General features: G+C 40.2%; 1 protein-coding gene and 1 pseudogene across 2 annotated transcripts in view; both read right to left on the bottom strand.

Annotated features, from left to right (window-relative positions):
* The window catches only part of LOC144636017 (cation channel sperm-associated auxiliary subunit gamma-like), a 31,802-nt gene extending 19,178 nt beyond the window's left edge, over positions 1–12,624 (bottom strand). Inside the window, exons 1-15 of the mRNA XM_078495154.1 lie at positions 12,276–12,624; positions 11,824–12,017; positions 10,816–11,043; positions 9,562–9,781; positions 9,034–9,138; positions 8,790–8,844; positions 8,338–8,481; positions 7,791–7,871; positions 7,135–7,254; positions 6,493–6,561; positions 5,881–6,019; positions 5,091–5,208; positions 4,136–4,285; positions 3,017–3,515; positions 2,626–2,750 (exon numbers count right to left, since the gene is read on the bottom strand). Of these exons, the coding sequence (XP_078351280.1) occupies positions 2,626–2,750; positions 3,017–3,515; positions 4,136–4,285; positions 5,091–5,208; positions 5,881–6,019; positions 6,493–6,561; positions 7,135–7,254; positions 7,791–7,871; positions 8,338–8,481; positions 8,790–8,844; positions 9,034–9,138; positions 9,562–9,781; positions 10,816–11,043; positions 11,824–12,017; positions 12,276–12,461 (2,433 nt within the window). The 5' untranslated portion in view covers positions 12,462–12,624. The remainder of the gene's footprint in view (positions 1–2,625; positions 2,751–3,016; positions 3,516–4,135; positions 4,286–5,090; positions 5,209–5,880; positions 6,020–6,492; positions 6,562–7,134; positions 7,255–7,790; positions 7,872–8,337; positions 8,482–8,789; positions 8,845–9,033; positions 9,139–9,561; positions 9,782–10,815; positions 11,044–11,823; positions 12,018–12,275) is intronic.
* Positions 12,625–14,273: 1,649 nt separating this feature from the next.
* On the bottom strand, positions 14,274–17,245 carry LOC144635585 (putative skeletal organic matrix protein 5 pseudogene; annotated as a pseudogene). Its single transcript, XR_013567382.1, has 3 exons — positions 17,199–17,245; positions 16,653–16,788; positions 14,274–15,118 (listed from the first exon to the last, which is right to left on the bottom strand). The product of XR_013567382.1 is annotated as a putative skeletal organic matrix protein 5 pseudogene (transcript).
* Positions 17,246–18,412: the final 1,167 nt, after the last annotated feature.

Here is an 18,412-nt window from a genome sequence, read left to right as displayed (position 1 = left end):
TTTTGTCGCTGCGCTTTTGGAAGCAGGCCAACGTCTTTTGGCATAAATTCCGCTCTTACTTGAGCCCGGATGTTTTTTCCGCGTCTCTCCAGCTCTTCCATAAACTTGCGGACCAGCTCCGCGGGGTCTCTTTCACAGATGTGGGTGGGCTCTCTTTCAAGAGTGTCACCGATGCTTACCGAGATTGGCACGTGCGCGTTTTCGATCGTGAGTGTTGGCGTCGGTTCCTTTCGCTGATTATTGTCGCCATACGCCTCGAAATCGTACAAGATCGCGTGCGGGTAGCTTTTTGTTTGCGCCCGCGGTGGATCAACAACGATTTCCCTTACTTCGCACGCCCAAGCCTCGATCACGCGGTAGCCGGCCCTTCGTAGCAATCTTGTACGTTTCATTGTGGCTTTAAACCTGTCTTCGCGTGTTTGGTCGTTGCGGTCAATGATTTTGTTACGATCTTGCGGGTAACATTTTCGACACCCGTGCCAGTGGCAGCCGTGGTATTGAAATACAGTTTTTGAAATAGGGTCGTACCCGTCGACAGGTGCGCGCTCAACCCAACGCTCGCCACCATGCCCGCACATCGCGTGGTGTATGTGAATTTTCCGCCGCTTGGCTTCTCGTTCAAGCCACCGAAGCGATTCTTTGGAAGCTTGATTGCTTGGATAGAAAGCCTTCTCAAAGCTTGTCTGCGGTTCTTCAACCTTTTTGCCCGGGCAATCAATTATTGTTTTTCCTTGGCTGCAAGTTTGGGTATGCCGTTTAAGGTTACAAACTTTTGTAAATCTCGCGTTGCAATGGGCGCATGCATACGTCTTGGCTAACCTTTCAATATCTTTAATAACAAACGCGTGCCCTTCGTAAATTCCGATTGTCAGAATGTTCGTCAGCATAGCTGGAGAGTTTCTTCTTAGGTGCCATACGACTTCCTCATTTTCTTCACGCACAGGCTCATAAACTCGAATGCCGAGCCAATCAGAAAAAGCGGCACCCTGATTCAGATGCCTTTCAACTTTATCTAATTCATCAAGAGATGTTTTTAGACAGTCGGTCGGCTCAGTTGCGAGTTTAAAAAACCCCTTTGCGAGACCTCGAGCTGCTGCTGTGCTTCGATGTGGGAGCGCTCCTTGATGCACAGCAATGCAACGCCATAGACACAAATTATCTCGATAGGTATCTAGCGCCACCATCGACCGGCCATGTGCAAGGTTGCGCAGCCAGTCTGGTAAGGGGCCTGTGCCTAACAGCGGTTGTCGGTCAAGCACAACCTTTACATCAACATTAAAAAAGCTTTCAAACTTCCACTTTGTAGAAGGTCTTTTGATATTGTCAGGTGCCAGGCGTTTTGTCTCCTGTTCGGTCAACCATTTTCTCGCTGCAGAAAGCTTATTAATCCAAGGTGAGCCTTTGTTAATGTAGTAAACAATGACCGTATCATCATCAATGTTGCGCAACCGATACGAGTAAGTATGTCTGATATAAAACGCTGTGTTTACATTTTCTCGAATTTTTTCCATAAAGTTTGGTGTAAGGTCTTTTTCCAAACCTCTGATAAAGCGCCATCAAATAAAACGCCGGCCACTATTTTCCTCCCCCTCGTATTCCGCGACATCAAGAAGGTTTAAAATCTCATTCTGATAATTTGTTACCACCCGATTTTCGTGTGGTACAAAAGGATCAAATTCATTTAGAATGTTCTTCCTTTTTGCTCCTTCTTTTCCTTGCGACGAAGTCGCTGAGGGGGTTTTGGGTGATACTTTTGTGAAAGCAACGGTTTTAGCAAACGCTTTTGCACTTCAAGCGGGATCGGTTCATCCAGTATATTACGGACAACTTCACGAAGTGGGCCCGATATTTGAGGCATTCGCTCAATTTGTTGCTCAACAAACTCGTCAAATTGACTTGCTTTGTTCGCGGTCAACAAGGTCTTGCTGAAAGCCATGTAACTAAAAAGCACAAATGTTCAATTGACATGAAGCCGCGAGCGGCATGCAAATTTGTGCGTGGGTGTCGGGGGTTTACCCGAATGATATTTTTAGACGTTGTAATATCATGACTCATCGCCAATAACAAAACACCGGCTGTGAAAAAAGCGTCGCGTGACGTGACAGTCACGGGCTTGTTTGAACATGTCAAGGGCTTGCCTGAACATGGTATGCAAATTTTGTTTTTTTCCGCGTGGGTAAACAAAGTCGGAGAATTTACCGTGACTCATTAAAACTTGCCAAAAAACGAACTCCAGCTGCGATAAAGCGTCTAATTCAGAGGTGTTATTTGTGTGACTCCCTCTATACTACTGATTGATTTATTCGTCCAGACTGGGTTTCTATGTTGTCGTAATTTCTTTTCTTCTCCAACGTGTTTACAAAGGAAAAGTCGATAAAAAGGTGCTGGCCAAACTTTTATTTATTAATATTTGAATAAAAAGTTATTTAAATCACTCAGTGATACAAACTTTTCGAACAACTTTCCGAGTTCTCCCAGAAGGAGTGGAGCCCACGACCTTCGGCGCTCCAGTCGTAAATTTTACAACTGAGCTACAGAGGGACTTCTGGGAGCTATTCCTATAACTTTGTTCAAATATGTCACTATATATATTTGCATGCCACATGAATTCGTTCTTGATATTACCTCATATTTGACTGCTTTCTGGGGAATGAGTTCTGTTCTTCGTGACGTCATATTCAAAACTGTGGCGTCTGACACGTGAAGAGAGGCCTGGAGATGAGTGAGACTCCACGAGTGCGTACTAGTTTCTGGGTAACAGAGAACAGTGGTTTATGTGAATTAGACATTTTAGTAACTATAATATGGCGATTATTATTTAGCCTACGAACAAACAATCAGTGAAACAAAAGCAAACATTAAAAAAACAAAAAAAAAAAAAACAGAAAAAAAAGAATGAACAAAGGTTTCAAGATATGGCTTCTTCAATGTGCCTCTGGCAATGAATTGGAAGAACAACATGCATCGAAAAATTGATATATTTACATACATCATACCTCAAGCAATCCTCACTCACCAACTTGGTAATCGTAATCCAAATAAAGATAAAACACAAAAGAGTACCCCTCGGATCGTCCGAGATGTATCACATCTGGTAAAAATTCCTTTAGAGACTCTCTTCTATCTTGACTTATGCCGCTACAGTCAGGGTTAACAGCCTTGTTCACTCTAGCGAAGTACTCATGAAGTGTCGCGCTCTTCTGTATGAGACCGCTATCCCAATGGACAGCTGGCTCTAATCTGTAGAAGCACTTTCTCGTGTATAACACATCGTGTTTAGCTTCAAAGCTTATCCGCGCGAAAGGACACGGGCCATCCACACTGGTGAGTAGATTCTGATTGGTCGATGGTTTCTGGACGCAAGAAATTGACTTGGTCTTGGCGTTTTGAAAGTTTCTTATGTTTTCTTCTTGTTTTCGAGCAAACACTTGACGAGAAATGATTCTGCCGACAGGGATTTCCTCACGAGAGATACACCCTGTTTTGCCATCATCCTCTCTTCCATCAGCTATAATCTGAGGGAACAGCAAATGATTTATTCCGGTTTTCAGTGATAATGCGTTTTTCTCTGCCGTCAATCATAATTATGGCGACAGCCAACGAACCATCAAAAACAGAAAAAAACAAAAATAGATCGAAATCTGCAAAAACTAGACGTGACCATTTGGCCCGGTTGAAGTGAAGTTCTGTTTCTCAACAGGTGTGCTAAGATGATTGACAGCAGCAAAAAGCGTAAACTGTTGGTTGAAGATTGAATTTCAGAGTTGGCATTTCACTAAACTTCCCGCAAAATTTGAGTAATAGTTTGTCACGCAGTCTAAAATTGACCTGAAAAATTCCATTCTGATGACGTAGCTCTACAGCTATCCGTGTAGTGTCTCTGATTGGTTGCCACTTCCGCGCGAAAATTCAAAACCCAGCAACAGCCAATCAGACACTGCCTCGATCTCTGTCGAGCTACGTCATCAGTATAGAGTCGAATCACAGACGCCTCTCTCCCAAATAAACCTGCTGCAACCTGTCTTCCCAATGTACGCTAAGTTGCTGTAACCTGTTTCGTTGACACGAACCTTCTATATCCTCTTTCACTGTGCAATAAGCCACTATAAGCCTGTTTAGATCACTGTACACTAACCTGCTGCAACCTTCCAGCCGAGTCAAAGAATATCGACAGGACAAACGAATCGTTTTGGTTGTAGCTATAGAGGCTTGGTGTGAGTCTCGTTCCACCCACAATGCTTTCGAGGCGTTGCAGTTTTGCGGAGCCTGCTTGACCTACCCAGACCTGTGAAAAGAACAAAAAAAAAAAAAAAGGAAATGTTAATTTTCCCGAATGGGAAAAAAAAAAAAAATATATATTTTCAAAAATTCAATTTGTAAAAAAAAATGGAAACTGTACGTGATTAGTCTCTCGCGTAAGCCATTACAACAGTCTAGGGTCGCTACACAACAGTCCTCGTTGAGCGAGATGCATTAACCTAAAGCGGGTTTTGCTCTCTTTTCCATTCAATTTCTGAGGGGGTAAATAGGGGTACGCAAATTGGCCGATCCGTGCTATGTTTTTGTCGCCAAATACGTAAATCCGTCACTATTCCCCTGCTAGGATCAGCAATGTCGAAGTCATCAAGTTTGTAGTAAATAATAAAGATGATAAATTTTAAGCTCGGTAATAAATTATAAAGATGAGATGTTCAACATGACACGAGCATGGGACAAAGAAAAATTCTGAGTGGGAATCGAACCCATGGCCTCCCAGATACCGGTTGGGCGCTCTAACCAACTGGCCCAGCTCACAACGAGTCTCTCGTAGCTTAATCCGTGATCCGCTGTATTTTCGAGATCTGCAAATCCGCTCAATGTATTGGAAAAAAATTCGCAATCGGAGAGCGTTTTCAGGCCAGCCCCCCTATCCACCCCCTCATTTCTACATTAAATTCTTTGAAAACTTGGAACTGTCTATGAGGGTTACTGTCAGTTGACACTTAGACTTAACGCTCCTTTGAGACTGAGATAAGGTGATCAATTGTTCCTGAGTTTCAGTTCAGTGGTTGTGTTTTGTCAAAGTAGCATCAAACAAGTACAAATCTCACCTCTTGATTATCTGTGAGAAATGCAAACATTCCATCGAACGGCGACGAAGTGAACACCATTATGGTCGAATTCCCAGGAAAGTCAGTAAGCCAGTGAATGGAAATTCCACCGTCTGGACTGAAGAAAAAAATAGAGATATAAAAAAGCGTTGCAAACAACATTTAATTCACACCAATAAGAAATTTTGAACTTTGGAAAACAATTTGATTATCAACATTTTGTTTGAAAAGTACTTTTTGGTCTTTTAACATGGTTGCCACTGACTTTCCTATATAAAAATAAAATTTGCCTGACCAAATAAATTCAAAATGTCAGATATAGTAGCGGCCTCCGCCCTCACTTCCAAGAAGGAAAAAAAGCGGAGATCACATTGACCTGAAAGACTTGAAATATTTCTTCCAGCAATCAATTGCATGAGATCAGCGGTGTTATATTCCAATTTTCCCTGACTTTTCTTCAAAATGTCCATTTTCCCTGACTCAAAATAAATTTCCTGACTTTTCCCTGACCTTGAAGAATTTTATTTTTCCCTGACCATTTCCTGACCTGTGGCAACCCTGTTCAAAAAATAAGTTTCGCAAACGCGTAGCCTTGCTTACACGGTCTTCTGAGAAAGTTTTCAACCAAAGTTTTCAGGGTTTCAACGGATCAACGAAAAGGAAAAATTCGATGAAATTGCTAGGGGAAAGTCGAGATAAATCCCAAAACGTGAGCCTGACCAGAAAATTCTTAAGGGTTATGGTATTGGGCAGATTCAGTCCTCGTTACGTTTTACAATTAAATCAATACCTGTAGAACAGCGCCTTTCCCCAAATAAACAAACTGTCACAGACAAAAGCCGTGAATGCCAAGCCAGTGAGAGACAATGTTATGCCTTTCGAGTTGTCAGCACTGAAAGTTGATTCGATTCTCTGCCAGTGATCGTGCTCTGGATAAAAACAAAGTACAGTACTGTAGATTAACCTTGAATTGACTGGTTGGACGATTCAGAGAAATGTCAAGCATCTCCTTGCACATACCAGGATCGCTGGCGAAAGTCAACACAGTAAACTTAAGACTGCAAGAGAGTCTACAGTCAAATCTCTCTTAACGGACACCACTTTAAGAAGGACACCTGGCGATGGTCCCGTTCCTGCCGTTTTTCAGTTATTTTACTGTAACCAAACTTCCTATAAGACGGACAACTCTGTAAAACGGACAGTTGGATCCGGTCCCGACGGTGTCCGTTTTAGAAAGAGTTGATTTTATATTTTTTTTGGTGGGGGCGATGCAATTTTCTTGAGCGCGTCTACTAGACTTACCCTAAGGGACTACTTCGGACTGGTCTAGAGGGAAAGCTCTGTGGCTGTATTATAGACATCCTACAGAGAGAATTATACCAATTATATTCTAATCAGCTACCTGTTTGTAAACGCTTAAGAGACGTTGGGAAATGAAAGAGTGTTGTCCAATTTCCAGCCTGTGTTGAGCCTGAAAACAGAAAAAAAAGATGTCAGAATTCGAAATGCAAAATGATGATCAAATGCACTAGAATAACAGATTGTTTTTGTTATTAAATTTCCATTGAGAAATTAGACTTAATGAGCTCGAGTTTTCTATGACCGAATACTTAACGAGGCGCTTCCGAGTTGACCATCGCTCAGAGAAAACGAGTTAATAATCTAATTGTTTTAGTAGAAACTCTAAAGAATTGCAGTCAAACTGACCTACAATTTTATGCACTTTTAAGACAACTAAAACTCAGGAATAATTATCTTTTTAAAGAGAAATGCGCGTGCGATGATTGTGTTCTATCGGCGAACAGAAAACAATGGGAAAACCAATCAGATTCGCGGATTTCCAACAGAAAACGGACGAGTTTCTACCATTCACGGTTAGAACACGATTGTTTGAAAGAAAAATTCTGGATTTTCTGCTTGAAATATCTGATGGTCTGGTGTTTACTAAAGTAAGCAAATTACTTGGCTTGTTTCTTATGAGCAACAGAAGACTCAGACTCGTAGTCTTATTGTTTAAAAGGATCTTCTGTGCATGTGATGATACCTTCAAATTGCACCAAATGAAATGTTTCTGCATGAGGTGTCTTCAGCATTACTAGGGTAACAAATGATTGTGCCATTACACCACTAACACTCCCTGATATCACCTGACACGGATAACTCCCTGTGGGAATGAAAACATGTACTGAATACTGTAATTAACTGGAACGCCGTAGAACCACTGTCATTTCCGCCATAACTTTAAGAATCAGCGATAAGAAACCCTCCAAAAATGATTTAATTACAATTTCTAGAACAGCACTCGACACGATTGCGAGGTAGTAACCACGACATGGACAAAGTCAATTACGTGGAGTTTGGATCAGCTCAGATTCCTTGTTCAAGTGGTACACCGTGGCACCGCTCTGTCACCAGCTTAAAAAATTATTCTATGCCAAGCTAGATTAAACTGGAAGTGACCATGGAAGTTAGCTTTTGGCTTTTCACAAAATACCATTTACCATCTGAGGTCCATAACGGGTTCAAAGAGACAGAATTCCGAATTAATGATCCGCAATAAAGATAGAAAGACAGATTATTTTTATTTAGCATCAATGATCCAAAACGTTATTAACAAAGGAAATGACAGTGTATTTGTCAACAGGTTTGTAAGTTATTGATATTATGAATGAAAAATACAATGAGTATTTCTCTCGTTACCTGTATTAAGCAAGACTCTCAAGAATTGACAGACATTTCGACCACTAGAATCCTTCTGCTCTGTAAAGTTTAATGGCGTGCCTTTGTAAACAAAATGTGTAATTGTATATATGTTATTATTAAAAACTAGCAATGGTATGATTATTGCAATTCCTGCATTTTGACTGGTTAACAGGCAATGGTATATGAGTTCATATACTATTAACCACAAATAAAAACAGCTTGGGAACTAAAATATTATGGTAATTCTATGGGCGTTTTTACAATTATTCCACTCGCGCTTGTTCGGATATGAGATCGTTATAGAACTCGGCGATACGTGCCTCGTTGGCTATCTACCATCTCATATTCAACGCACGCTCGTGGAATAATTGTTTAGTATTCTGCTATGATTGTGGCAGTCACTGGAATTAGTCAAAGTGCTTCTGAGAGACTAGAATACTCATGATGTGTTTGTATTTAAGTTTAAGTTTAGATCACAAATTAAAAGCTGATAAAACATAACTAGCTATTGACTATGTAACCACCACTTTTAAGTTAAAACTACCTTTCTCTGGAAGAGCCACAAAAATCTTTTCTTGATCTTGATATTCTCCAAAACCCAAAAGTGTAACTGTGTGAACTGAGGGCTGGGCGGGGCTGACCACATGGCTGACACAACCAGAGAACACAAGTGTATAATCCTTGAGTGCTGTAAAAAGATTTTAAAAAAGGAATTTAAAAGAAAAAGAGGGTGATTTGACTGGATAATTTATACCAAGAACAATAAGACCATAAGGCTGAATGGGGAGGGGAAATCGGGAAAATGAGAGTGGCATAGCAGAGGGGGATAAAAGAAACAGAGGCGGGAAGATGTAGGGTAGGGGGAAAGGTTAAAGGAAAGAAGGGAAAGGGATTAAGGAGAAGAAGGAATAACAAAGGGGGAAGATAAGGGAAAAGGAGTAGGCGGAAAACATGGATTTTCACTGATTATCATTTTTTCCTGAAGGACATACTTACATTTAACATCAGTAGGCATGTTTGTGTGGTCAGCTTGTACCTCGAAAATACCAGCCTTTGAAAGATTAGGTCAGAACAAATTAAACATAGTTTAATCTACTGGTATATGACATCCAACTTATTTATTGTCATAATGTTAAAATAAATTTCACTACTGTTTGATCAAGTATAAATCAAATCTTTTTAAGGAAGAAATAAGGTAATTAAAAAGACTACTGGAGAAGCAAAACACTTGTCAACTTACACCAGTATTAAGCAGAATCCGGTTTGGTAAAGACAGTGCTCCTTTAACTTCCACGGACGATTGTGACTGTTTAGATGCACATCTATTTTGAACTGTGTCTTCAAACTGCCAAAAAAGGAGAACAATTAGAGCAGAACACTGGCTTGCCTCACTGTCTATGGAGAGCAATATTAACCGCACTGTGATTATTAAGCGATAATCCTCCTGTGAAAAAAACTAGTGACAGTTCTATTATGTAATTTTTTAAAAACAAAAGTCAGCCCTTGGATGGTAAATTTGCTGGTACCCATATATATGCCTGAGTGAAAAAAGCTTTGTCCAAGAAGATAACACAATGACCCAACCTAGATCGAGTTTCAAATTTGACAAGTAATTAAGTGAAAAAAAAAAATTAAAAGTGTTCAGACATAAATTACAAAATTTAAGTTATTTAACATTTATAGAGTTGCATTTTAAGAACAAAACTTAAAAAAAGAGATTGTTTTCATCAAAACATATACTATAAGACCTGTACCAAGCCTTACTCACTTGAATCTTTACAAATTGCATCTTTTCCAATTCTGAAGCAGTGTAAATGACATGATTTGACATTTCTAAGGATCCAATGACACAGATGGGACTAAGGTTTGGAACACAGTTGACAGGTATTTGTCGGGAAACTGTCGGCAGCTGTGTGACTTCCTCTCCAAGTCTGTTATGAATTGTGTTGTTGACAAACAAGTGAAATCCATCTAAGTGTACAGTAAATCTGACAACAAAATAAATAATCTTTAAAAACTAGTCTTTTTTCTAGTGATTTAGTGTATTAAAATTCAATAAACATAAAGAACTTCCTAGTATGTACAGCATTTTCTAGCAATTCAGTGTTAAAAAATCTTGTGTTGTCTTTTCACCCATAGATGGCTTTCCAGTTTGACCCCCTCCTCCACCCTGCCCCTCTGAGAATTCTCGTCAAGCTTCACACATTACTGTTTTCCCTCACTTCCCGCCCCGGCCCATTTCATAGGGATGAATATAGATACAGTAAGAACACACAAAAGAACCTAATTTTGACAGGTTAGCCTAAACAGGTTCTTACATAAATGGTAGTTAACACAAACTTAGGCTTTTTAGGTTTTAATTTTCTGAAGAAGAATTTATATTGTTGCTAAGAAAACTAAGTTGTATTTGGCCTATTCTTTGTGTAAAATTGCATACCACATAATGTAAAATTGAAGCACTAATCATTCAGAACATGAAATTATATACATGTACAGTAATGACTTGTCCAAATTATATTTTTCCAAAAGTAAACATTTTTAATCAATTTTAGAAAACAAGAACTGGTTTCCAAATTTAAGGCTAAATAGGTTTTCTATAAAAAGGGGGTCCAATTTGAAATTTAGCCTAAAGGTAAATGTGGTTCCTACTCTGGGTCTAAAGATAGGCGCATGAAATGTTATTGTCTTGGATGAGCAATCAGGCATGCGATGAAAAACTCAAATCCTAAAGGTAGTAAAACTCGCCTGTATTTTGATGTTCCATCTGCTATTAATAGCTTTCAATTTGCACAATAAATGAACCTTCCATTTCTACTCAGCACTTAGTGATACTCTCTCCTGCGACAAGCTGTCAGCCTAACATGAGAGATGCTCTCCTCAGAATGCTAGAGGAACAATATGACAGTACATTTCTTCAGGGAACTAGGAAGCTAGCAAGCTAAGCTGGCCGTCAAAAAAGGGACAAGCTAATGCTGGTAGTTCTTGTGCCAGTGACATCAGTTTTTTCAGAGTTTTTTTTTACCTGTGAGAGTCTATGTAAGGTCCAATTCCACTGTCGATAACTTTGCAATGTAATGTTGTCACCATCTCAGGAATATGAAGAGGTGCCAGCCAGGCTGGGTTACACAGCTCTGAGAAACTTGAACAGTTCTTTTCAATCTGACAGCATTCAATTCCTGCCTTAACCATTTCAAAAGTTTCCGAGTGCGAACAACTGGGCTTAACACCATTACAAAAGCATTTGTTTGACCTGAAGTGAAACCATGAAATTATCACTTATATGTTCTAAATTACGTGTAAAGCTGTCTGCAAATATTCAGTAAATGATAGTGCAGCCAGTAAAATTTAAAGATTTGTAAACTGTGGGGGTACAGGGGTGTGGGGGTTATAGGAGCCTGGGAGTAGAGGATTTGAAAAACTCTATACAATTGGGATATTTTTTTTGTGGGGGGGGGGGGGGGAGGGGGGGTGACAGAAATCAGGGAGTAGAGGATTCAAGAACTCTATGGGAGTGGGATTTCCAAGTTGGCTGGAACTGGAATTACAAATTAATTTTATATTGCATAATATTGTGTGATAGAAATAACCGAAATAGGTACCGTAGGGACCAGAAATAAAAGGAATGGGAACCCACAGTTCAGACTTCTCTTACCCTTCCTCCCCCCCCCCCCCCCCCACCATCCCATCACACACACACACATACTTGTATCAGCTGATAGTTGGCGAGGGACATAGCCCCGAGTCAACTATCGACGGTCGATGAAACTGAGAGCAACCCGTCTAATTGATTAAGAATAAACCATTGACCGATTTATTGAAAACAGAATATCTCTAGAATTGATTTATTGAAGGTTTTGACTGATAAAATTCAGCAAAAAACTGAGCGTGCACTCAATGCACAGCACCTGTGTAGCCAATCAGATTGTGCCATTACCTAATAGACGGACAGCGGGACATGCTTATAAGAAATAGCACATCTCTTGCTAAAATCACAAATCATCAACAAACACCTTATCACAAATGAACACACCTGTCATTTCCACTGTTTTCATTTCTTGAAAGACATCCACAACTTTCCTGATTTCCCATTTCTATCAGTGATGTAGAGATAAGCATTGAATATCTCCTAGCCTTGTGATGATTTAATCCAAATGCTTCTGATTCAATACTTATCAGTGGGTTAACACCTGTTAAGACTAGGGATCTCACCATTTCAGAATTTATCTGCAGAAGGAAGCAAAGTGTACAATTAGACTATCAACACTGAACTGAGATTCAAGCTGAAATTCGCCACCAAATAGACAACTTTTATACCACAAGAAAGAACAACAGAAAACTCACAAGTTGAATGATTGATAGTCAGGTAGAACACACAGTAAAATGCATCGATAAACGAACTTCTAAGCTAATGAATTGCATAAGTTTACGAAGCCGGACGGCGGTGAAATCAACATGCATTTTTCTGCAACCAAAAACACTTACCATCTTATCGCATTTTACTCTTATCCTCAAGAAATACTTTCCTTCTGGGATTATTACAGATGCCACCATTGAAGGATTTCCTTTCTCCACTGCATCAATCACCCAAACACATCGCTTGTTTGTCGCTAAACAAGGCGTGAGGCAGACCACGAGGGCGAAAAGAGCGAAGTACTTCCAGTTTGTCATATTGGCATGGTGTTTTCAAACGTTTAACGCCTTCATCTACAAAGCATACGATATTCTGCCTTGGTACAAAAATTTTACAGTCAGTTTTACATTGGAAACGAAGTAAATTGACTGCCAGGTGTGTTTTTTTGTAGGAAAGCAGTCGACTGCAAATTCGAAGCTCGTTTCGCAAATTTCGTTTCGTCGTTCTGAGCCTGCGACGCCCACTAGTACCCAGGACTACCATTTTCAGTCACGCACGGCGTCACGTAACTGCATCACGCAAGTTTGTTCCTGCCAGTCTTCCCTCTTGGGAAACTCATTTCAAACTTAAAACCTGCCCTGCACAAATAGCTCAAGGGGACATTTAGCTGCAACATATCACTGAGGCACATGGCTCGCTGCATAATTTTCTTGAGTTAGTTAATTCTGTGACTTGTCTCTGCCATATTTCCCCTCTAGTATTAATACAGGTCCCCGCTCCATGTCTCCTTGTGTGAACAGTACATGCGTTTGCCGCTTAAGCTTGTACACGCAAATGGGACACCCCGTAACAAGACACCTTTCCACTACAGGCCACTGTACGAATGAAATTTTTCCATTGATAATTTCTAGCTACCTGATATAGCGTCTTATTCACTGGGTAAAATCTCATAAAAAAAATCAAAATCATTGGATACGTTCGTTCTTGTCTGGGACAAAGGTAGACGGGAAATTTTCTATTTGCAGGGAGAAACCTTTGAGACTGGAAACCCTTCAGAGGATGAGTAGACTTCTAAGAAAAAAAAGAAGTCCAAGGAGAACAATTGCAAATACAGTCGAACTTCCGCTTAAAGACACCCCCTATTGGCGAACACATGAGCCCTATTAGCAGACAACTAGTCACGGTCCCAAGCACATAGACAGGGGTGAATAGGTTCGCGGATTTGTTGGGATACATAGAGCGGGTTCGCGGACTTCAAAAATACAGCGGATCGCGGATAAGCTGAGAATTTTGGCGCGGATTCCGGACACTCATATCAGGAAGCTCTGATCGTGGATACTAAACGAAGTTCGGATCACTTTGGTCAGTCTTTGTCGGTATGTTGGCGAAATTGTCGCAAAAAAAGGAATAAAACGAAACTTCTTTAAAAAATTGAAATAAAACAGCATTTACTGTCAGTAGTAGTGAAACTACATCACACAAAGTTTTTAAGTAATGCGGATTCAGATGTGAGAAAAAATATATATATTGGCGGATTTACGGATTTGGCCAAAAACTAGCACAGAACGGCGGATTTGAGTACCCTATTCATCCCCTTCAGCATGCAAACACCAAATTTTAAACCTCCCATAAGCGGACACCGCTTCTAAGTGGAAAAATTTTGTGATCAGAAGAATATCCTTACGGGATGTTGAACTGAGGTAAGTCGCCCGGGGATAGTCGTATATCAAACACTTCCCAAAAGATAGGACTCACACCAGAAAGTAAGCTTTCAGCCAGATATATGTTCACAAATTCCCGACGCAATTAGTTGAGATGCTGGGGAATTAGACGTGTTAGAGGTATAACCAGGACTCTATCGCAAATCGTTTGGCTCTCTTTTTTATTTGGCTTCAACTGCGACTGACTAACTGACTAAGTTTTACTGACTTCTTGCTACAACCTCGAAGGTTCATCAACTATACATAGCTAAATTGTAGACATGTTTAGATACGAATCTCGTTGACTCTTTTATGGAGGTCCAAACCAGGTCAGTAGACAACCCAAACACGACCACCGATGGAAACTATTGTTTAGAGCTAAGAGCTCTAAATAAACAAAGACAAACAACTTTAAATCTCTGTGCGGGCTGTCAGGCCCTTTAATCAGAAGAATCTCACAGTAGCTACAAAATTATAAAAAATTGATCATGAAGTAAAATTACTCAATTCCAAAAAAAAATGTTAAGCTTCATAACACATATTGACAACAAAGGGAGTTTTGTTATTAATTTCATTTGAATTATTTTGACATTAACTGTTACTTTTATTATAACACATGTGTAATAAAAGACTCGTTAATATAAATATACTGACAATTAAAAAAAATGGAAAAAATATCCACTGGTCAAGAAACTTAACCCTATAGTGTAGATGTCACAAGCTTTGAATAAAAGACGTTTTATGAGTAAAGTGTTCAAGTGATTTTCGTGTCACTTAACCAAAATGTATCCCATGGCTTTGATATGCGCTCCTCCATATCTTGCCTCGTTTCCACACGTGTTGGTGTCATCACCACGAAGCCCTGCAGTGCCAAAGCCAATTCTGGAATAACTGCTTGAGCAGTATTTATTTTTGCTACCAACTATTCCGATTCTGGTTTTTGCCGCAGAGCTATCACGAACATTGAAGCCTCCCTTGTTACAGCCAGTCTGTAAGAATGCTTCGGAACCAATCAGCGACTTCCACGTATCACGACCCACAGAGGTATTACGGTATTTCCCGTCAGCGATCAGCGAGTGTAAAGAGTTTGCATGCTTGTTTATTACAATGAATTTCATCTGATGGCCGATCTTCATTCCAAGACAAATCTTGGAGAAGGGTGTGTTCCAGTAGGTTGGTAACTTGGTCTCTTGTGAGTCAAACCCAGTCCTTCCTCCATCAAGATTGTAGTGTTCCTTGTTGGCCCAGTAATGTGAGTCGTAATGGAACGTCCGCTACAAAATAAAACGTTTGCTTTTTTAGAAAGGAATTGCCAGGGAGAAGATGTTTATAGATCTGTTATGGCTTTTAGCGATCGACATGCTGTTGATACAAAATACTGTAAAATTCCATAAGTAAATTTCCGAAAATAAACCCCCCTCCCCTCCCCCCTCCTCAAGCCCACCAAAATCGCGATAGAATTTACGGGTACAAATTGAAAGATTGAGTTGACCGGTGAACTCAGTTCAAAACAAGCAGAGAAAAGGTATCTCCAGTGCGCTGATGTCCACTGCAGTGTCGATCTATAGCTACTGTTTAATAGAAATAAAAGCCTTAATTATTGATTGAGTACTGCTTTATATTGTAAAACAAAAGGACTGAATGGGTAAAGTATGGGTAATCTAAGCAGGATTTACGTATGCGCTTTATACAACAGGTGTCAATCATAAGCTAGGAAGAGGAAATGGATTTTTTACATTCTTGTTTCCAGCGCTCTCGCTTCTTTTGACATTTTTGTAACGAATAGCTTTGGAAAGTATAGAATAGAATAGAAGAATAGAAGAATAGAAAAACTTTATTTATCCACGGAATCACATTCATCAATTGATGGTCTTCCAGAGATCCGTGCTCTAATATAATTACAAAATTGAATTTTAAAATAAATAATGAGTTCAAATATGTGTAGATATATTAATACTTGGGAGGCGCGGTGGCCTAATGGTTAGCGCGTTCGCCTCCGAGTCGAACGGCCCGGGTTCGAGGTCTGGCCGGGGCGCTGCGTTGTGTTCTTGGGCAAGACACTTTACTCTCACAGTGCCTCTCTCCACCCAGGTGTATAAATGGGTACCGGCGAATTTACTGCTGGGGGGTAACCCTGCGATGGACTAGCATCCCATCCAGGGGGGAGTAGCAATACTCTCAGTCGCTTAATGCTACGGAAACCGGGATAAGCTCCGGCCTGTATGGGCCACTAGGCTCGAAGCAGACTTTACCTTTTATATTAATACTTAACCATTCTTTTAAAGCTATGAGGTCTTTCGATTATTTGACTTCCACAGGAAGTGCATTCCATGCTACTACTCCGTTATAGGCGAGGCTCCTTTTAAGAAACTCAGTGTTGGGTTTTGGAACACATAGGTTTATATGGCAGCCTCTAGTTTCATAGTGGCGAGTCTCTCTAACTGGAGTGAAGTTTCGTGCCAACGAGTGGGGTGCTAGGTTATTGACAATTTTATACATAGTTATTACTTTTTGTTGGTACAGTGTACCAGCGATCTTCTAGTGGCTGCCATCCTAGGTCCTTTCTTAGATCAGCAGATCTGACTTCATAGCCAGACCTAGTGATAATTCTGGCTGTACGATTTTGTAGTCTTTGTAATTTTGTCCGTAAACCCTTTATCACATGTGTGCCAAACACGCGAGCAGTAATCAAAGTGAGGTTGTATAATTGATTTATAGATTTGATTTAAAGAATCATTAGGGAGTATTTCACGGGTTCGCCTTAAGACACCTAAGCCCTTGCTAACTATAGAATATCAGACGATTTACCTTTTCTCCATTAATCTTCATGACCAGCGACCATCCACCTCCTCCGCATGCACCGGCACCAGAGCTGGTCATGTGACAGTAAACAGGAACACTGCCGTAGTCCATTCTAAGCAAGTAAGCTTCGTTTCCTCGAGACCTGGTAGTGAGTAAGAAAAGTATTTTCATGACTCAAGAACTAACTGGGATCAACTGATCTGTTGAACAGGAGGAAGGGAACCTTGGGTTCATATTAAAGTAAAGGGAAAGACCACCAGACACTAAAAAACAACAACAAAGCAAAACAAAACAAAGATGAGGATAACGTTGAAAACGTATCCAAAGTAGACTGTCCACAGCCCTCTATTTTTTCGTGTTTTCTTCGATCGATGAGCGCGTGGTGGAGAGAACAACGAGTGAACTGGACGCCAGCGCAAAACTGAAGAAGCCAGGGGGTGGCTGTGGACAGTCTATATCCAAAGAAATACCAGTGATATGAAGCAGTTGTGAAAATTTGATGTGAGCATCTCCGTTGAAAATTAGGGTTTCCAGCTTGCAGATGTTTCTCACCTGTTTTGTTCATGTATCTCTTTGCACGAAGATGCCAAGATGGGCATTTTTCGGAGCATTTTCAGAGCCATATAAGCTTCTTAATTCGGCAATGTTGTGATAGCAAATGTAAATACAACAGCGAAAGATTTTCTTCACAAGCTCGCTCAATCCAACATCTAGGCACATCAAAGTTAAGAAACAAGAAAGTAATGCTACATACATGCCACTTATCGACACTTAGATGCTTTCTTCTGAAGATTTTGTTCTCCTTGTTGTACTTCGATCTCAGTTGACATGTGTACTGTTGCTTTTAGGCACGCTGAACTCAGCCAATCCATCGTGGTTCGTACTTCGTGAAAGGTATAAACAGGTTGTCAATAAAGTCATTCAAAGAGCTGTTCAAAGTTCACGGAGCGACAGTTCTCTCAGCCAGACCATGACAAAAACGAACATTCGCGGAGGAAAAGCAAATATATCTATGAACACGCGTGTGACCACGCGTGTGGTCGCGCGTGATGACACGTGAACGGGCCGTACCGCTGACTGAAACGGCAGGCTCAATATAAATCCAAGATGGCGGGGGATAGCGGCTGTTTATTTCCAGTTAAATTTATATCATGTAAACTGACTGAGAGAACTGTCCCTTGTGCCAAATTGAGTAAATAAATGGCTTCTGTGTTTCGGTGAATTTTGATGAAATAGCAAGAAATCGTTAAGTCACGTGTGTTTAGTTCCTCAGTACGAATAAAATATATTGGTCCCCAAACATTTTGTGCCATTTTTGTGAAGTTAAATGATGGATTTCATTACCCATGTAAGAATAAGTTGTTGCTCAAGGGAGATATTTGGCACTAATTGAAGGCTATTTCCAACAGTACGAAATGTGTACCTTCCAAAAATCTGTTTGAGGAGAAGAAATCAAATCGGACGGTTGAAGTAAATTATTGTACTTAAAGCCTTATAACCACAGAATATAATGCAGTGAATTTTATTTTCAGAAGTCTTTTTTTCTTGTGGAACTGGTCATTCAAAGTCAGCTAATTAAATATGCATAAATTAGTGAAAAATGGCCAATTTTGCAAAAGGAGCCATAACTCCAAGGGAATAAAATATTTTGAGCTAATGTTTTGCCACAGGGAATAGCTCACCATACCCAACATTTATGCTAAGTTTGGGCGAAATCGGTGATTTGAGCTGTATCACCTGTTGCCTGGTACTCTCTTGGATGCACA

Source organism: Oculina patagonica, chromosome 13 (genome assembly GCF_052425735.1).
Source record: "Oculina patagonica isolate OP01 chromosome 13, crgOcupat, whole genome shotgun sequence".
Lineage (NCBI taxonomy): Eukaryota > Metazoa > Cnidaria > Anthozoa > Scleractinia > Oculinidae > Oculina > Oculina patagonica.
This window is presented reverse-complemented; position numbering and strand designations above follow the sequence as displayed.